At 66.3% G+C, this 15,545-nt stretch overlaps 7 protein-coding genes across 7 annotated transcripts; 3 read left to right on the forward strand and 4 right to left on the reverse strand.

Annotated features, from left to right (window-relative positions):
• Positions 1-169: 169 nt before the first annotated feature.
• On the reverse strand, positions 170-3,781 carry MICPUN_99558 (predicted protein; the record flags this gene model as incomplete). The annotated part of the gene is made up of 1 exon (XM_002500960.1): positions 170-3,781. The coding sequence occupies one exon, from the start codon at positions 3,779-3,781 to the stop codon at positions 170-172; it is 3,612 nt and encodes a 1,203-aa protein (XP_002501006.1).
• A 147-nt stretch (positions 3,782-3,928) lies between these two features.
• Positions 3,929-5,578, forward strand: MICPUN_57082 (Multidrug/Oligosaccharidyl-lipid/Polysaccharide flippase; the record flags this gene model as incomplete). Its single annotated transcript, XM_002500540.1, has 1 exon — positions 3,929-5,578. The coding sequence occupies one exon, from the start codon at positions 3,929-3,931 to the stop codon at positions 5,576-5,578; it is 1,650 nt and encodes a 549-aa protein (XP_002500586.1).
• Positions 5,579-5,789: 211 nt separating this feature from the next.
• Positions 5,790-7,391, forward strand: MICPUN_57083 (major facilitator superfamily; the record flags this gene model as incomplete). Its single annotated transcript, XM_002500541.1, has 1 exon — positions 5,790-7,391. The coding sequence occupies one exon, from the start codon at positions 5,790-5,792 to the stop codon at positions 7,389-7,391; it is 1,602 nt and encodes a 533-aa protein (XP_002500587.1).
• A 375-nt stretch (positions 7,392-7,766) lies between these two features.
• MICPUN_90278 (Drug/Metabolite transporter superfamily) lies at positions 7,767-9,410 on the forward strand. Its single transcript, XM_002500542.1, has 2 exons — positions 7,767-7,981; positions 8,206-9,410. Exons 1-2 carry the CDS (start codon positions 7,785-7,787, stop codon positions 9,209-9,211), a joined length of 1,203 nt encoding a protein of 400 aa, XP_002500588.1. The 5' UTR covers positions 7,767-7,784; the 3' UTR covers positions 9,212-9,410.
• A 475-nt stretch (positions 9,411-9,885) lies between these two features.
• MICPUN_67528 (major facilitator superfamily) lies at positions 9,886-11,094 on the reverse strand (the record flags this gene model as incomplete). The annotated part of the gene is made up of 1 exon (XM_002500961.1): positions 9,886-11,094. A coding segment is annotated over one exon (1,209 nt), but the record flags the coding sequence as incomplete, so codon positions are not given.
• A 778-nt stretch (positions 11,095-11,872) lies between these two features.
• MICPUN_57086 (predicted protein) lies at positions 11,873-12,940 on the reverse strand (the record flags this gene model as incomplete). The annotated part of the gene is made up of 2 exons (XM_002500962.1): positions 11,873-12,736; positions 12,863-12,940. 2 exons carry the CDS (start codon positions 12,938-12,940, stop codon positions 11,873-11,875), a joined length of 942 nt encoding a protein of 313 aa, XP_002501008.1.
• Positions 12,941-13,016: 76 nt separating this feature from the next.
• On the reverse strand, positions 13,017-15,466 carry MICPUN_57087 (predicted protein; the record flags this gene model as incomplete). The annotated part of the gene is made up of 2 exons (XM_002500963.1): positions 13,017-15,277; positions 15,397-15,466. 2 exons carry the CDS (start codon positions 15,464-15,466, stop codon positions 13,017-13,019), a joined length of 2,331 nt encoding a protein of 776 aa, XP_002501009.1.
• Positions 15,467-15,545: the final 79 nt, after the last annotated feature.

The raw sequence follows: 15,545 nt of genomic DNA on the forward strand, positions 1-15,545 counted from the left end.
CAAGAAGGGTTTTCGGCACCTCATCACGGAATCTCTGCGGATGACGATTGGCCAGTATTCGATTTAAACTGTTTACACATTCAATGTAGGTCTAATTAGCGTTAAAGAACCAGTCTATTTCGAATTTCTGGGATTCGTCTAACTAACTAACCACATGGCACCGCTAATTTTAGGCCACTGCTCCCATGCAGGTGAGCAGCCGTCGGCACGAGTCCGCCAGCTCCTCGGACTCGGCCGTGTCCACCGCGCTTCTCAGCGCGCTCCTCACCTCCGGGATCGACCCCGCCAGCGCCTCCAGCGTATCGTCGTCCCCCGCGACGAGCGCGGTGACCAGCCTGGCCGCCGCGACGCGAACCGAATCGTGAACGTCCCCGGAACTCCGGAGCGTCGACGCACAGCTGGCGGCGAGCAACCTCGCGTGCGACGCGACGCGTCCGCCGCCGCTCACGCGAAACCCACCGGACGGCTCGCCGTCACCGGTGACAGGCGCGACGGCGACCATCGCGACGTGGAACGCCGCGGCGCGCGTCGCGTCGCACGGGTCGCGACGGTTCGCGTCGGCGGTGGCTTTTTCGGTGGCTTTTTCGCACGCAGCAGAGCCGGAACCCCCGGCGACGGCGGCGAGCGCGGGTAGCGCTCGGTCCGCAAACGCCGCCGCCGCGTCCGCGTCCCGAAGGGGCCTTCGAGCGACGGAGACGAGGACGTCGGCGAGGGTCAAGCGGATTCGCGTCGCGGCGCCGGGGTTTCCGTCCGCGGGGCGGGTCCAGTCCGGCGCGGAGGATCCCTGCAGGGCGGCGAGGATTCCGTTCAGCGTCGCGCTTCGCCTGCGTCTCGTCGGACGACTCCCGTCGCGCGGGGGAATCGTCTCCGTCCCGGTCTCCGTCACGTTCTCCGTCCCGGTCTCCGTCACGTTCTCCGTCACGTTCTCCGTCCCGTCGTCGCCGTCGAGCACCCGGATGAGCGGCTCGCGTCGGGCGGCGGGCGTCGGCGCAGCGAGCGGGTCGACGTAGATGTTCGCGAGCGACTTTGTCAGCGGGCTTTGTCCAAAGCCGTCCGCGGGCTCGAGTAGCCCGCCTTCGGCGCGACCGCCCCGCGGCTCGTCCCCGAGGCTCAGAGGCTCGTCGTCGTCCCCGTCGGTGTCGTCGCCGGGACGATCGACGTCGGCGTCCTCGAGCTCGGCGCGGACCAACGACGCGAGCGTCTCCGTCGCGCCCATCCGCGTCTTTGTCGCCTCGTCGGAATCGTCCATACCCAAACTTTCGAGGATTCGCGCGCAAACCTCGCGAGTCGCCGCCGGTGACGCGGTCGACGAGTGCGAGGGACACGCGTCTATCCCGCGAAACGCCAACGACGAGCACAGCGAGAACATGCACGCGCGTGCCCGGCCGAGCGCGCCGTCGACGACCGCCTCGGCGAGCCTCACGCCGCGCGACTCAGACGTGGCGTCCGGATGCGCCCTACCGTGCAGCTCGGCGGCGACCCTGCGCACCTCGTCGTGCTCGCCGGCGCCGGCGAGGGCGATGTCGAGGAGAACGTCGGGAACGGACGGGGACTCGTCGACGGAGAAGAGGTGGTCGTCGTCCCAAGCCTCCAGCGGTAGCGTTCGCAGCACCAGAAGCGGCGCGAGGCGCTCGAACACGTCGTCCGCGTTCGACGACGCCTCAGACGCCTCAGACGCCTCAGCGGGTCTCGAAGCCGACCACGCGGCGCGCACCGCGGCGAAGGTCTCCCTGCACGCGGGCGGCTCCCCGACCCGCGGCGCGAGCGCGGACGCGACGCGGACGAGTGCCGTCACGCCCGGGTTACGAAGCGTCGCGGCGGCGATACCCGCGGCGACCTCGCGCGCCTGATCCTCCGTGAGGCTTTCGGACCACCCGCGGAGGACAGACGTCGCGCGCGAACCCTCGGCGTCGTTTTCGCTCACCCCGCTTACCACGTCGCCCTCACCCGGTCCAGGTCGCACGGCGGCGATGAACGCGTCCAGAGCCGCGCTCGCCCCGCGTGTTTCCGTGTACGCTCGCATGGCGCCCGCCGCGCTCTCCCGCGCGGAGGCCCGTTCCCTCGCGTCCTTCGCGGATAATGCGCGGAGGAGGCGGGGGAGGACGTCCGGGATTGGAAGCGCGGAGAACGTCGCCGCCGCGGCTTTCCTCACGACCAACGTCGGGTCTTTCAGCGCCCCCAGCGACGCGGCGGTTATCGCCGCCGCCTCCGACCCGACGACGACGTCTTCGCCGGGCGCCGCCGTCTCCAGAACGTTCCGGATCACCGCGAGCGCACCCGCCCGCGCTTCCTCGGTCCGTCCGTGTTCGCACGTTCGAAGCACGCGCGCGAGGCCTGGTCGCGTCCCGCCAAAACCCACGGCGCGTGGCTCGGCCGCGACGAGCGCCGAGGCCAGCGAGGCGACGCCCGAGTACGTGGACCGAACGTCGCCGACGGCTGACGCGTCGTCGAGCGCGGCGAGTGAGCCGTCCAGTAACGCGGCGTGTTCCGCGCCCCATCCGCCGCCGATGGCGCACGCCGCGATGGACGCCGCGAGGTCACGCGCGGCGCCGCTCCGGGACCCGAGCGCGGGCACCAACGCGTCCGCGGCTCGATTCCTCAGCGCCGCCCTCGCGTGTGCGTCGCCGCTTTCCCCGCCACCCGCGAGGCCCGCCCGACCGACGAGCAGGCCGACGGCGACGAGCGCGTGCGCGAGCCGTTCGCTCGCCGCGGCGGTCGCCCCGTGCCCACCGGTTCGTTCGGCAGAGGCGGCCGCCGCGGCGGTTTCCAGCCATCTCGCGAGCTGGCGCGCCTGCGCGGATTCGACCCCGTCCCCGGCCCCGTGACTTGGCGACGGGACCTCGCCGCCGACAGCTGTGTCGACGTCGCGCCCGACAGCGCCGGCCGTGATCCCGTCCAGTCCCCCCCGCACCGCGAGCAGCGGCGCCCAGTCCATCCACGCGTTCGCTAGCGCGCGCGACCACGCCTCCGCGTCCCCCGTGTCCTCGACGCGCCGCAGTCGCGTGTACGCCTCCCTCGCCGCGATCCTCGGCGCTCGGCACGCCGCCGGCCACCACCCGCCGACGGATTCCGTCACCGCTCGAAGGTGGGGCAGCGCCCGCCACAGCGCGCGGTGGTCGACGACGGCGAGCCTCGTGGTGATCGCGAGGAGTGTGTCGGCAGCCTCCGCCTGGAGTCGGGTAGGCGCGTCGCCCTCGCCCGCCTCCGCGGCGGTGGCGAGGAGTCCGGGGGCGATCGCATCCGGCGAGCACGACGGGGGCAAGCCGTCGACGAGGTTCACGGCGGCGTGGTGAAGCGCGATGCACGCGGCGAGCCTCGTGCGCTTCGGCGTCGGCGGTGCACAGCGACGCGCGAGCGCGGCGCCGACGCGCGCGGCGCACTCGTCGCCCGCGCCTCGCGGCGACGAGGCGAGCAACCACGCGACGATTCGGAGGGCAACCTTCTTCGACTTGGCTGTCGCGTCTATCCCGGCCGCGACGCCGCCGTTCGCGGGACGAACGACGTGTTCGAGCATCGGATCCACCGCGGGATACGCCGCCGCCGCGCCCGAGTCGGCATCTTCGGCGACGTCGGCCGCCAGGAACGCGGCGATATCGTCGAGCGCGTCCGTGAGCTCTCGCGCCATCTTCACAGATTTGCCGCCACCGCTCGACGCCCCGCCGTCGCCCGCCGCGCGGGAATCCATCGCGCGACGCAACGCTTTGGGATCGCATCCCAACACCGCACGTAGCGCCGGTCCGAGCCGCTGCAGGGGCGCGGCCCGCGGCGCCGCCTCCTCCATCGGCGCCCTAGACTATGGGCGGCACCTCGCGCCAGCCGCGTGATTCAGATGGTCCAGTCAGCTCCCTTCAGGGTTGTAGGTTTCCTCCGATAAGCTTTGCACGGGGAGAGCCACTCACGGGCGCACCGTCTCACAGTCGTTCGATCGATGGTGACGATGCTCACGTCGTGCGTAGCGGCGTCGCCTATCCGTGGGGAGATCCGCCGGATCCGTCGCGCGAGGACCGCGCCGCGTTCTGTCTCGGTCCGCGCTAGGAAAGATGTCGATACCCTCGTGAGGGCGAACCTCCCGTCGCGGTTCCGTTCCCGCGCGATTCAGGGCCCGCTGAGGCGCGGACTCGTCCACCGATCCCCCACGCGCATCGCGTCCGATGCGGCGAAGGACGACCCGGAGGTCGAGCTGTCCGACGGGGTCACGCTCGACCGCAAGGCTGAGCTGGCGTCCGTTGTCAAGTTCGCGGTGCCGCTCCTCGCCACCAACATCGTCACCCCGCTGCTGACGATGACGGACACCGCGTTCGTGGGTCGGTGCGCCGCGGACAGCGTCATCCAGCTCGCCGCTCTCGGCGTCTCCACCCCGCTGACAGACTACACCGTCTCCCTCGCCGCGTTCATCCCCGCGGGCCTCACCAACATCATCTCCAACGGAGTGGCGCGGGGCGAGGGTAAGGAGAGCCTCGCGTCCAAGACGTACGGCGCGCTCATCGTATCTCTGACGCTGTCGTCCATCGTCGCGATCGTCCTGAACGTGTGGCCCGAGCAGCTGCTCACGATGCTGAAGACCCCGCCGGAGGTGATGGCCGCCGCGATTGAGTACACGCGGATAAGGTCCATCGCGATGCCCGCGGCGTATCTCACGGCTGCGGCGTACGCGGTGCTGGTGGCTCGCAAGGACACGACGAGCCCGCTGGCGTGCGTGTGCATCGCCGCGGCGGTGAACGTGTTGCTGGATTGGATCGCTGTCGGGGTCATGGGTAAGGGGGCGGCGGGTGCGGCGTGGGCGACGACCGCGGCGCTCTACGCGGGAGCCGTCGCCATCCTCGGCGTGCTCAAGCGGAAGGGGTTCACGGACGCGTTCCCGTGGGGAGAGTTTCGTTGGAAGGATCAGATCGGACCCGTGATGGCGTTCGCGGGACCGATCACCTTCCTGGTGTTCGCGCTGCTGTCCATATACACCACGCTGATCATCATGTCCAACGCGTTGGGCGTGACGGTGTCCGCGGCGCACAGAATCGCGGGTAACATCTTCGCCGTCGCGGTGCTCTGCGGCGACCCGCTCATCCAAGCCGGGCAGGCGTTCATGCCGCGGTACCTCCTGCCCGCGGTGCCCAAACGCGTCGCCGCGCGGAAGATGGCGGGTTTGCTGCAGGGGGTCGGGCTGTTCACCGGGTTCAGCGCTTCCACCGCGTGCGCGTTCGTGTGCCTCTTCGGCGGCTGGGCGTTTACTCGAGACGCCGCCGTCGTGGCTCAGCTTCGCGCGGTGGTGGTGCCCGTGTGCGCGGCTGTGGTGACCAACATCGTGAGTAAGAGCATGTACGGGGTGACGGTGGCGGCCAAGCAGCTGGGGTTCCTGGCGGCCATCACGGGCGTCGGGCTCGTCGGTTTCGCCGGGAGCCTGTGGTGGTTCAAGCACAACCTGGTCGGCTCGGAGCTGTACTACTGGATGTGGTGGGTCGTGGCCGGGTACTACGGTTTGGCGATTGCCGCGATCCAGGTGAGGTCGTTCGGTGTGCCGGGGATTGTCAAGGGATCCTTCCACGACGATCGAAAGGACACGCCCGCGCCCGCTACGGCGTGATGTGAGATAGCCGCATGTGTGTAAGAAGAGTTGTTCAATGCCGTTGTTCAAAAGGTGTCAGCAAATTTGCCCGAAGCTCGTTTATCGTGAGATTACCCGCCCGCCCACCACTTCCGCTGGCGCCAAGACAGAGGGCGGGTTGGGGAGTCGCACATCTCCGATTGCGCCGCCGCTATTCCAGAGCCGCGGCCGCAGAGGTACGTCGGCCACCATGTACGCGTCGAGATGGCTCACGCTGGTGCTCTCCCAGTTCGTCATGGTGTCGTCGGGCACCCTGTACCTGTTCCCGGTGTACAGCCCGATGCTCAAGTCCAGGTTGGACCTGACCCAGGAGGAGGTCAACTTCGTGGGGAGCGCCGCACACTTCGGAGCGTTCTTCTCGGTGTTCGGCGGGTTCTTCTACGACGCGTTCGGCCCCCGCGCCACGCTCACGCTGGGAGGCGCGCTCAAGCTCGGGGGTCTCTTGACCATGGCGCTGACGATCCAGGGCGTCGCGCCCCAGAGCCACCGCTTCGCCGCCTTCTGCGCGTGGGTGTTCGGCACGGGCTGCTCCACGTCACTTACCGCGTCGTTGGGCGCCAACTACGCCACCTTCAAGGACCACAACCTGCACGGCCGCCTCGTCGGGCTCATCCTCGCCTTCTTCGGCCTCAGCAGCGGGATCCTATCCCTGGTGTACGACGTGTTCTTCACGTCGCCGGTGTCGTTCGTGTACTTCCTCGCGCTCTTCGCGGGAGGCATGGACCTGTTCGCCGCGACCCTCGTCGGATCGCCCAAGAACCTCGCACTTCCGGACGACGAACCCGAGGGGGGACGCGGCCTGCCCCTGGGGGGCGTGGGGCCGGCGCCCGCGGGCACCGTCGCGAGGCTCTTCGGAGCGGCGGACCACGACGCCAAGCTCACCCGCGGCCTCACCCTGTGCGGCGCCGTGGCGATTCACGTCGCCGTGAGCGCGTTACTGATCCAATCCGCGGGCGGCGTCGCGGCGGTGACGATCGCGTGCCTGCTGGTGACCGGAGCGCTGATGACGGCTCAGTCGTGGTCCTTGCTCGGCGGCGGAGGAAGGGTCGCGTTTCGGCGAAACGAGATGGCGCAGGTGGACCCTCGATTAAACGCCGCCAACAAGGCTGCGCTCGAGGGCGTGGGCCCGGCGAAGCTCCCGTTCTTGCTGGACTTTTGGCTCTTCTTCATCGCCATGATGCTCGGCATCGGCGCGGGCGTGACGGTGGTCAACAACCTATCGCAGATGGTCTCCGCGTACCCGACTCTGGCGCCCGACGCCGCCGCGACGTCCCGGTCGCTCATGAAACTTCTCGCGTGCACCAACACCCTGGGCAGGCTGGCGTCCGGATCGCTGTCCGATAAGCTCGCGCACAAGGTGGGGCGCGTGCAGTTCACCGTGTACCTGCTCGCGCTCATGGCGGTCGGTCAGTGTATCTTGGCGGCGATGGGGGGCGAGAGCGCGCCGCTCTTTGGGCTGGTGGTTGGCGTGTTCGTCGTGGGTTGGGCGTTCGGCGCGCTGTTTTGGGCGACTCCGCTGCTGGTCATGGAGCTGTTCGGTCCCAAGAACTTCGGCGCGAACCGCGGTCTCGTGGGTCTGTCCCCCGCCATCGGCGGCTACGTCATGAGCACGCTGGTGGCTGGCAGGGTGTACGCGGCGAGCGCGGGGTCGAACAACGACTGCGACGACGGCGCGGCGTGTTACGGACGAGCGTGGGTGTTCAACGCGTTCGCGGTGGTGGTGGCGACGGGGATGATGTGGTGGCTCGCGAGACGACGGGCGAGGGGGCGCGGGATGGGTCCGATCACGTAGCGTGGCGGGCGGAGTTAAAGGCGCCGGCGCCGGTGGGTCGGACAAGACGCGGGTGGGACTTTTACGCTTCCGCTTCTGTCATTTCGTCAGTTTTGCGTCGCATCGCCTTCTCGTTTTCGGCGCCTTCTTCCGACCTTCTCTGCGACCCCCAAAATCGGTGACCTCTCGGCCAATCAAAAGTCAAGAAAGTTTCGCAAATTCCAAAACGGCCCTCGGCCACGAATTAATGAACCAGAAAAATCTCATTGGTGCGCCCGTCCGAACCTGTCATTTTGACTCTGGACCCGACGCTTCATGAACTTTCCCGCTTGGGCCTTCAGTCGGCGGCCCCCAAAAAGCGCGAATGATCGGACGTCATCACACTCCGAAGTACACACACACGGTACAGTCAAGATGGCTGCTATCGCCATTTCCACCCCCATCGTGGCCCGTGCCCCCGTGGTCGCCCGCCGCGCGCGCGTCACCGCCCGCGCGGCCGTCGCGCCCGCCGCGAAGCCTGCCGTCTCCATCGGCGCTCGCACCATGATGTCCGGCTCTCGTGTTGAGTCCCGCAACATGCAGGTCGCCTCCGGCCGCAAGGCTCTTGTCTGGTGAGTACCCGGAAAATCGCGATAAAACGAATTGACGATGTGCGGTGGTCTCTTTACGGCCGGCCGGGGGGACTCGCGTGTCGCGTAACCCTCGTCCGCCGGCGTCGGCCGCGGTGCTTTTTCGGGATCGTCAAAAAGCCGGAGGGTTTGCCACGCCGCAAAAATAACCCCCTTCCGCAACGTCATATTTCTGACCGTCGCCTCGTCCCGTCTCTCCACCGCAGCAACGCGGGCGGCGTCCAGAAGGCTGCCCCCGGCGAGAAGAAGAAGGTGTTCGGCCTCAACCTCCCCGAGAACGAGTCCCTCTCCTTCCTCATCCTCGCGGGCGGTTCCCTCGGTTCCGCCCTCGGTTTCGCCGCGCTCCAGGAGGGTGTGTTCCGCATCCCCGGCTTCAAGTTCGGTGCCTGGATGACCATCCTCACCACCTTCACCTACTTCCTCTGCGGTGCCCTCGAGATGAAGCTCACCAACGACTCTCGCAAGGCCTCCTGGAAGAACTACGGTATCCTCTCCGTGTACACCTACGGTGGTATGGCGATGACCAACTACGCCCTCTCCTACCTCAACTACGCCACTCGCATTGTGTTCAAGTCCGCGAAGATCATTCCAGTGATGGCTTTCTCCGTCCTCATCGTCGGCAAGAAGTACGACTGGAAGGAGTGGCTCTCCGCCGCCATCCTCGTCGCGGGTATCGTGCTCTTCACCCTCGGTGACGTTGCGTCCTCCCCCGCCTTCGCCCCCATCGGCGTCGCCCTCATCGCCGGTGCCCTCTGCGTTGACGCCATCTGCGCCAACTTCGAGGAGAAGAACTTCTTCCGCTGCGAGAACCCCTCCACCACCCAGGAGGTCCTCTGCTTCGCCTCCCTCATCGGTACCTTCTACGGTCTCATCCCCTTCATCGCCTCCGGCAAGGCTGGCGTCGCCATCGCCCACTCCATGCAGTACACCCAGGTTGTTCCCATGATCATGGGCTTCTCCGTCTTGGGTTACTCCTCCGTGTCTTTCATCCTCTCCCTCATCAAGTACTACGGTGCCACCGAGGCTGAGATCATCAAGTCCCTCCGCAAGGTGCTCTCCATCGTGATCTCCTTCATCCTCTTCCCCAAGGCGCTCAACTGGAAGTACATCGCCGGTTTCGCCGCCGTCCTCGTCTCCACCGCCTACACCTTCTACCTCAAGGGTGAGAAGCGCAAGGCTAAGGAGGCCGCCAAGGCCGCTGCCTCCGCCTAAGTGTTGAGAAGCTACGAATTGGGAAAAATTAGGGAACTCGTGCAACGGGAGCAGGAGGATGGATGGACATCGACCGCGAGTTGTACGAGCGCACGCACGCCGCAAACTTATTAACAAAATTCTTTAGCACCACGCTCCTGTGGCGCAGTAGCGATTAGCGCCTCACACACTTTGTCATAATATTTGAGCAAAGATTGAGAAAGAAAGTGTTTCGCGTGTCCTTTTGTTGGTTTTGTGGCTGATTGGGAAACTTCGCGATCAAGGAAACAGGGACGTGGTCGTTTCATGTGAAAGCGATGTGAATTATTGATTCCAATGATGCTAAGTAGTTTCCCTTACTCAGGCTTGGGTACTTGGCGCGACCACACTGTCCCGCGTCGCACCCAACCGATTCGCCACCAGAACCCTCCGTTCAACAGCCGCCCCTGCCACCACAGCGCTGCGGTGCATAGATAAAGAATAGTATTATGCTCTGCGTAGTATGTCTAAGATGTTTCTTCCATGAAGAACCTGCGTGCTGATAGATAAGTTTGTGCACGGCGCTGATGAGCTCTCAACAGCGCCGCATCGACACGATTCCAACCGACCCGTGATACTTAGGCCTTGTCGAAGTCCACCGGGTCAGACTTGAAGGACTGGAAGAGGAGGACGGTGATCGCCTGGAGCGCGGCGATGGGGAAGAAGAGGGACCAGCCCCAAGAGCCACCGGAGATGGAGAAGAAGTAGCCGGTGAAGAAGGTGGAGAGGGTGGACGCGATGGCCGCGGCGGTGTTGGTGATGCCAAGCATGATGGACGCGTACTTGGGGGACATGTCCTGGTGGCCGCAGAAGAGGCCGGTGCGCACCCACGCACCCATACCGAAGCAGACGGTGAGGAGGGACATCACGGTGATGACGGTGGTCTGAGTCACCGCCTCAGGGGGGGTGGAATTGACCACGAGGCCGACGAGGGCGAGGCAGATGGCACCGCCACCGAAGCAGAGGGTCTGCGAGAGCTTGCGGACGTTGGTGCGGGTCATGCCATTCTTCTCCCAGGAGTCAGCGGTGGGCGCGACAATGGTGGTCACCGCGACGGTGGCGAGGTAGGGGAGGATGGAGAGGAAGGAGGACTTGGTGAGGGTCACGTTGAGGGCGGAGGAGAGGAAGGAGGGGAGCCACGCGAGGAGACCGTAGGAGAAGTAGTTCCAGGTGAAGTGCGCCGCCATGAGAGCCCAGAAGGAGCCGTTCTTGAAGAACTTGCCGAAGGGGATGGGGTCAGCCTTGGCGCCGGAGGCCTCCTTGGCCTCGCGCGCCTCCTTCTCCTCGGCGGTCTCGCGGGCATCGGTGGACTTGTCGTTCATGTAGCCGACCGCCCACCAGGCACCCCAGATGAAACCAAGGACGCCGAAGAGGTAGAAGACAGCGGGCCAGCCGCCGAGGAAGAGGATGATGGGGGGCGCGATGATGAGGCCGGAGAGAGAGCCCACGTCGAGGCCACCGAAGGTGGCGGTCACAGCCTTGGAGCGCTGGGAGCCGGGGACGCCCTTGGCGAGAACGCCAGTGGCCGCGGAGGGCGCGACACCCTCGCCGAGACCGACGAGGAAGCGGGAGACGAGGAGCGCGGTGAAGGAGAAGTTGGCGCACGCGGGCGCGATGAGGGTACCAAAGGACCAGAGCATCACGCCGGCGAAGAGCACGAGCTTGCCACCGTACTTGGCGGCGAGCCAGCCGCCAGGAACCTGGGTGAAGGCGTAACCCCAGAAGAAGGCGGACTGGACGAGACCCTTCTCGACGGAGGTCCAGCCGAAGCTCTCGGCCATGGGCACAATCGCGACGGACATGTTCACCTTGTCAAGGTTGCAGAGCACGAAGGCGCAGAACAGGGCGAAAACCATGGACCAGCGCTTCTTCTGGCCACCCTCGGACATGTCGAAGCGGACGTCCTCGGGGACGGTGTCGGCAACGACGGGACCACCACCACCGGCGGTGACCACCTGGGCGTCACCGCGCTTGGCCTGCACGACGGGCGCGGGGCGCGCGACGGCGGCGATCTTGGAGATACCCATGCGCACGGCAGATTTGCCGGGGATCTGAACAGCCGGAACCGCGGCGGCGCGGACGGTGCGAACGGAACCGCGCGCGGAGGCGCGGGCACCGGTGAACACGGCAGCCTTAGTAGGCACAGCCGACATGACGAAGGACATTTCTCACCGACCTGTTGCCGATCAGGGGTCGGATGTTGTGGAGTGATCAGCCGAAACGCCGCCGTCTGCTAAAAAGTGGCAGGGTTTGGCACGCGGTAAGCTGGCGAGCCACAAACCAGGAAACGACGGTTTACGTGATTGGTGATTCCTTTTTTGGTGTCCCGAACTGATCCATTTTCAAAAACACCAGATCAAAAAGTCCCACCGCGCTCGAAAAGTAGCGGAATTTCCAGACTGCCCTTCATACGCATGACACACGTACGCCGCATTTTGGTCCGCGAACCGTCGTTTATGGTTCTATCGAGTCGCCACGTGGTCGTCACTGACACGCAGTTCGGGGGGAGTCACAATCCAAAAATGGAATGGTTCGACTCCCTTCCCGCCTGATGGGGGAGTCGAAGAGGCGATTTCGGGACGGAGCGAGACTAGGACCATTTTTCTGCGCGTGTTTTGGTTCGTCGCCCCCGAGCTACTCTCGTCAGGTCTGCCACTCCGGCCTCGGGAGCTCCGCATCCTTCTTTCTCCTCAACCGCACGACCGTGACCGTGCCCACCCCAGGCCCCGAGGCGCGCCTTCCATCGCCGGACCTCCTCCTCCTCGCCGCCGCCGCCGCCGCCGCGGATGACGAGTCCCCATCCGCTTTCGCAGCCGGTCGCCTCCGCGACGCCCTCCCACGCACCGCCGCCTCCTCCGGCGCCCCCTCGGATCCGCCAGCCCACGCGCACTCACCCCCGTCCATCGCATCGTTCGCCGCTAGGAGGCTCGCGACCGTCCCGGCGTCCCCAAAGCTGGCGTCCCCCGCGAGTCGCGCGAGGTCAAACGGCGACGACGCCAAACCTCGCCTCGCCTCCCTCGCCTCCACGGCCAACGCCCTCAGCTCCCTGACGAGCTCGCGCGCCTGCGCCTCCTCCCTCGCCAGCGCCATCTCCCGCGCCTCGTGCTTCGCGCACCGTTCCTGCGTCGCCTGCAGCTCCCTCAACAGGGTCAGCACCAGCGCCGGGGAACTTCTTCCCGCCGCCGCGGCTGCGGCTGCTGCCCTCTGTCTGCCCCCGTTCAGCTCCCAGGAAGAGGATCCGCTGCCCAGTTCGGCGTCGAGAAGCGCTTCATCGCCGAAGGACGTAGTCGCGCCGTCGGCGACGCGTTCGTGGTCTGCGTCGGCCGCGTCGGCGAGCAACTGGTCGAGACCCGTGGGCTCGTCCTCATCGCCCCGGAGGATGCCGAGCAGAGTCGGCATATCGCGGACTCTCGTTCGTCTCCCCATGCCCTCCGTCCACACCAGCGTGTCCGGGCCGATCTCGCCTTCATACCACATGTTCTGGAGAGACCACAGCTTCGCTGGGAGCTGCGAGAGTAGGGAGCGGGCGGTCAGCGAGGAGCGACGCGGGGCGCGAGATTTCCTTCGACGAAAACAACAACGGATCGGCCGTCAGGGTACCATCGGCCGTCAGGGTTTCGGGGATGGCCTCACCGGTCGCTCGTCGCCGTAGAACCACCTGCACTCCTCTGGCTTTTCTACCCATGGCGGAATCGGCGACGCGGGCTCCATCGCGTCGGCGGGAGTGACGCGCGGGGCGGCGAAGGATGGCGTTGTTAAGTGTACACGTTTTTACTGGTATCGTTTTTCATGGGGTGTCAAAATCTGCGGCGGCAAAGTCATCAAATCGCTCCCCTTCGAACCTGTCGTACCGCCTGAAACCTCGTCCGTTTCCCCACGCGAGCGCGCCCCTCAAAGTGCCCAACGCCTCAGCGCCCCCGCACGACGAATACGCATAGTACCCCACGCCGCCGGCGATGACCGACAGCGCGACGACGATCAGCACCATCACCCCCGGGAACCCGAGGCGCCTTCGTGAGCCAGAGGACCCGCCCGCGCCGCGAACGGTGTCCGGGTCGCACTCCTCGCTCAGTCTCTTGGGAGATCCCGCGCTGGATGCGACGCACCGCTTCACGCAGCTCACGTCGCTTCCCGAGTCGACGAAGAACAGGTCGTTGGAGCACTCGTCCATTACGCATCCCGAGCCGTCCGCGGCTGACCTCGCCGGGGGGTCGCACGCCACGCGGTCACACCCGTCAGGGCGATGCTTACCGTCCACGCACTCGCGGTAACACGTCCCGTGTCCCTCCCCTGGAACCGCGATAAACGATCCTTCCGGGCAAGCCCTGAAGTTGCAGTCCGCGCCGGCCCACCCCGTTTTGCATCGGCAAGTCGCAAAGTCTGGCGACGTCACGTCGGCGACGCAATCGCCGTTGTCGGAGCACTCACCGTCCGTCGCCGAAGGGCACACTCCCTTCTTGCGGAAGCTCATCGAGTACACCATGGGAATCGTCCTCGCCGGGTTGTACAGCGCGGCTTGCCACTTGGAGCCCCTCATCTGTGCCGCGCATAGCTGGATGGAGTATTCCTTGGACCGCTCCTCCATCGTCACCTTGAACGTGTAGTTGTCTGCGGACGGGAACGCGGATCGATCGCCGTGGTTTAGCAGCAGCACGGGTCGCTCCGGTCGCCAGTAGTAGCTCGTCTCGTCGCGATCGTACCGAGCGCTGAGCACGAGCTCGATCTGCCTCTTGCTCTCCCGGATGTCGATATCCGGCAGCGCGAAGAAGTCGTAGTCGGAGGCGCCCAACGTCCCGTTGACGTGCCACCCGTCCGCACTCGGCGTGAGCCCCGAGTACTCATCCTCGCATCCCGGGCCCAGATACGGCCCGAGCGGTCCGGTGTCGCACGCGCACGTTCGCGTCCCGTTCTGCTCGTGGACGCACTCGCCGCGACCGCTGCAGTCCCGAGGGCAGTCGAACCTCTGTACGGTGAGGGTGAACTTGGAGGAGGCGTCGGCGCCCGCGTGAACGCCCGCGTACCACGTCCCCGCCACGAACGCGACGTCCCCGCGCGTCACGAGCACCTCCTGCGTCGGGCGCGTGCCGGAGACGAAGTCGTCCGGGAGGTCGTGATGGCCCCATCGAGAGTCGGGGAGGGTCTCGTGCCTCAGGAAGAGCCGCGCGGTCCCGCCCTCGTCCTCGTCCCGCTCCATCGTCACCTGGATTTGATAGTCGTCGTCGGTGATCTCGAACCGGTAGAAGGTCCACGCGTCCGCGGCGAGCGTCACGTCGTCCCACGACTCGCTCTTCGAGGCGCTCGGGACGAAATCTATCCGAGCAGAGCACGAGTCAAAGCCGAGCTCGGGGGGCACGTCGTCGTGCTCGCTCCCCTCCGGCGCCACGTACGCGTGGTCCGCGTACGCTTTACACGCGCACGTCCCCGACGCCTCGTCGCACGCTCCGGGAACGTCGGTCGGATTCGTCGTTCCCCCCGTCGCCGGCGCCGAGCACTGCGTCGCGACGGTGGCTCCCGTTTCGGAGTCGATCGCAAACGCCGCGGGACACCTCGTGAACACCGACCGGAGCTCGTAGGACGCGACGCGGTCGCCGTAAGCGGTGACGCAGATGTAGACGCCCTCGGCGGCGTCGTTCGGATGCGCCCAGTCCCGCTTTCCCACCGTCAGTCGCACCGAGCCCCGCGCCGAGCTCGACACCTCTCGAAAGTCCCATCCCTGCGTGTTGCCGGTCGGGTATCGACCGTCGTCGGTCGCGTTGTAGAGCATGCCGTAGACGTCGGGGTCCCCGTCGAGCTGCTTGAGCTCGAGCGAGAGGTAGTTCCAGTCGGTCGCCGCGGGGGTGGCCATGTGGTAGCACTTCCAAGTGGCGGACTCGAGGCTGTCGCTCTGCGCTTCGTTCGTGCCGATGGTCTGCGTGGCGAGGCCGACCACCGGAACCTGGCACAGCCCGCCGGTCCACCCGGTCGCGCCCGCGGCGGGGCGTGGATTCTCGCACGAACACGTGGAGTCGGGGTTCAGGGTACCGTGACCAGAGCACGGAGGCGGTGGGGCTGCGGAGCACGAGAGGAGCGGAGGAGTCGCGTCAGCTCAGCTCACGGAATGCTGCAGCGCGATCTGGTGGACTACGTAGGAGCACGGGGGGTCTGCTGGGTTCGAGATGGGCGCGCACCTTCCGACCGCACGGATTGGACCCCGACGACGAGGGCCAACGCGATGGCCAACAACCCCGGTCGCTTCATGACGACAGAGAGGCGTTCACGGAATGCGCTTCCGGTGTCTCTCTGAACCGAGTCTCGTTTCCTCTCGTTTACAAAACGG

Source organism: Micromonas commoda, chromosome 3 (genome assembly GCF_000090985.2).
Source record: "Micromonas commoda chromosome 3, complete sequence".
Taxonomy (NCBI): Eukaryota; Viridiplantae; Chlorophyta; class Mamiellophyceae; order Mamiellales; family Mamiellaceae; genus Micromonas; species Micromonas commoda.

Coding starts and splice junctions, on each gene's coding strand:
- MICPUN_90278 (XM_002500542.1), top strand. CDS start 7,785: ATGGCTGCTATCGCCATTTCCACCCCCATCGTGGCCCGTGCCCCCGTG. Junction 7,982..8,205: donor GGCCGCAAGGCTCTTGTCTG/GTGAGTACCCGG, acceptor TCTCCACCGCAG/CAACGCGGGCGGCGTCCAGA.